Source organism: Amphimedon queenslandica, unplaced genomic scaffold (assembly GCF_000090795.2).
Source record: "Amphimedon queenslandica unplaced genomic scaffold, v1.1 AMPQUscaffold_12940, whole genome shotgun sequence".
Classification (NCBI taxonomy): Eukaryota; Metazoa; Porifera; class Demospongiae; order Haplosclerida; family Niphatidae; genus Amphimedon; species Amphimedon queenslandica.
Window position 1 is genome coordinate 49,240 of NW_003546824.1, and position 2,060 is coordinate 51,299.

Genomic DNA, 2,060 nt, shown 5'->3' on the forward strand with positions numbered 1-2,060 from the left:
TGCATGTGTTCACATAATAGCTGTTTATGCACATATTTTAATCAGTTAGTGATATAAATCTTGTGCCACATTGAATTGTATCTGAAGTCTTGCAATATCAGCATCTAATGCTGCCAGATCACGTCTGAATCCAACCTCAGTACTAGTAGTCCAGCCACTACATGATTGTGTATTAGTACAATCTCCTGATGATAATGAGGCTTGATCTGGAGTCAGGGAATGTGCATCCTTTTCTTCTTCACTATTGAGGAGAAAGAGATATGAAATGTGCATATATGATGACAAAAATGCTTAGAAAAGTACATGTAGTCAGATTTGGAATTAACTTCTAAACTTCTATTAGGACTCCTGCTTCTACACAGCATAGTGGCATTCATATCAAAAAATGTAATATAAATGGAGAGGCAAATTTTGAAAAAATTACCATCCCTTACTCTTTATCATTTGTCCTGTATTGACTATTGCTTGAATTGTGGATACATCTTTCTGTGATATCATAAACCATTCAGTTTCACTTGATGGCTTCAGATCGATCAACATGTGAGCCAAACACTGCCTTAACTCACTATAATAAATAAGATTAAAATAAAGGTAATGTTATTTTTGTGAATCATATCATATGTTGTACACATGTACTTACAGTAGAGCATCTTGTGACTGTAATAATTCTGTTTCTTTCTCTGCTACTGATAGTTTAAGCATTTGATTCTCATCGTACAGTTCTTGCTGCTCTAATTCAATGTCTTCACGATACTCTATAGCATGAGAAATCCATAAAATTAATTCTAAATCTCATTACATGTGACAGACTATTACTCACTCTCTTTCCATTGTGTCTCAATTTCCCTCAAACCAATCTCTAGTTGTGATAGTTTAAGTGTCAGAGTATCTCTCTCCTCTTTCTGTACTTCTTCCAATACCTAATAATAATAATAATAATATAAATGTATATAACTTATCTAAATCTTATTGTGAAATTCAAATTTAGGTAAGTTAATTTTTATTAATTAAAATTTAAATTTCATGCCTACTTACATCTATTTTTGCTGCATACTGTTGACCTAATTCATTCTTTTCTTCTTGGAGCTTCTTTACTGCATAGTAAAATTTAAAATGATAAACTTGTAATCTTTTAACAACTTTAGGAAATTTTGAAATGCATTGTACATGTCATTTAAAATTCAGTTAGACATTATATCAATCACATCACACATGGGAAGTTTAATTATTACACTAAAAGTAATAATAGTGTTACATGGCATTTACTATTGCGCATAAATTTGTAGGAATTTTATTAAATTGTAAAAATCTAATTCTAATTGGGGTCTGCTATCTGCTAAAACTTTCTAGAAACCATAAAAACATGTATTATGTATCAGAAAAAATTATTAAAATAGAAAATTCCTTCCTGGCCATTATTGACAAAATTTAGCACAGACACTTAATTTGGCTCAATTTTTGAGCAACTTTAAAAATTCATAAAAAATCTAAATTTAATTGAAATATGCCTAGACTTTTTACAAAAACATAAAAACATGTATGTGTATCAGGAAAAATTACTAAAATGAAGAATTCTCACCTTTTCATTTTTGGCAAAATTTGGTTGAAGACACTGTACTATAACACAGATTTTGGCCCAATTTTTGACCAACTTTAAAAATTCATAAAAAATCTAAATTTAATTGAAATATGCTCAAACTTTCTACATAACATAAAAACATGTATATGTATCAGGAAAAATATTAAAATGAAGAATTCTCACCTTTTCATTTTTGCCAAAATTTGGCCGAAGACACTGTACTATAGTACAGGGATTTTGGCTCGATTTTTGAGCAAATTTAAAAATTCATAAAAAATCTAAATTTAATCGAAATATGCTCAAACTTTCTATACAACATAAAAACATGTATATGTATTAGGAAAAATTATTAAAACTAAAAATTCTCATCTTTTCATTTTTGGCAAAATTTGGCCAAAGGCACTAGGGACTTTTGCCTAATTTTTTAACACATTTAAAAATTCATAAAAATCCAATTTTAATTGAAACTCATAGAAACTTT

General features: G+C 28.9%; 2 protein-coding genes across 2 annotated transcripts in view; one reads left to right on the top strand and one right to left on the bottom strand.

The window, feature by feature from the left end:
* The window catches only part of LOC109586129 (uncharacterized), an 11,389-nt gene extending 11,184 nt beyond the window's left edge, over positions 1–205 (top strand). Inside the window, exon 16 of the mRNA XM_020002299.1 lies at positions 88–205. Within this exon, the coding sequence (XP_019857858.1) occupies positions 88–205 (118 nt within the window). The remainder of the gene's footprint in view (positions 1–87) is intronic.
* On the bottom strand, positions 8–1,262 carry LOC109586130 (uncharacterized). Its single transcript, XM_020002300.1, has 6 exons — positions 1,256–1,262; positions 1,036–1,139; positions 821–920; positions 641–755; positions 435–565; positions 8–241 (listed from the first exon to the last, which is right to left on the bottom strand). Exons 1-6 carry the CDS (start codon positions 1,260–1,262, stop codon positions 213–215), a joined length of 486 nt encoding a protein of 161 aa, XP_019857859.1. The 3' UTR covers positions 8–212.
* Positions 1,263–2,060: the final 798 nt, after the last annotated feature.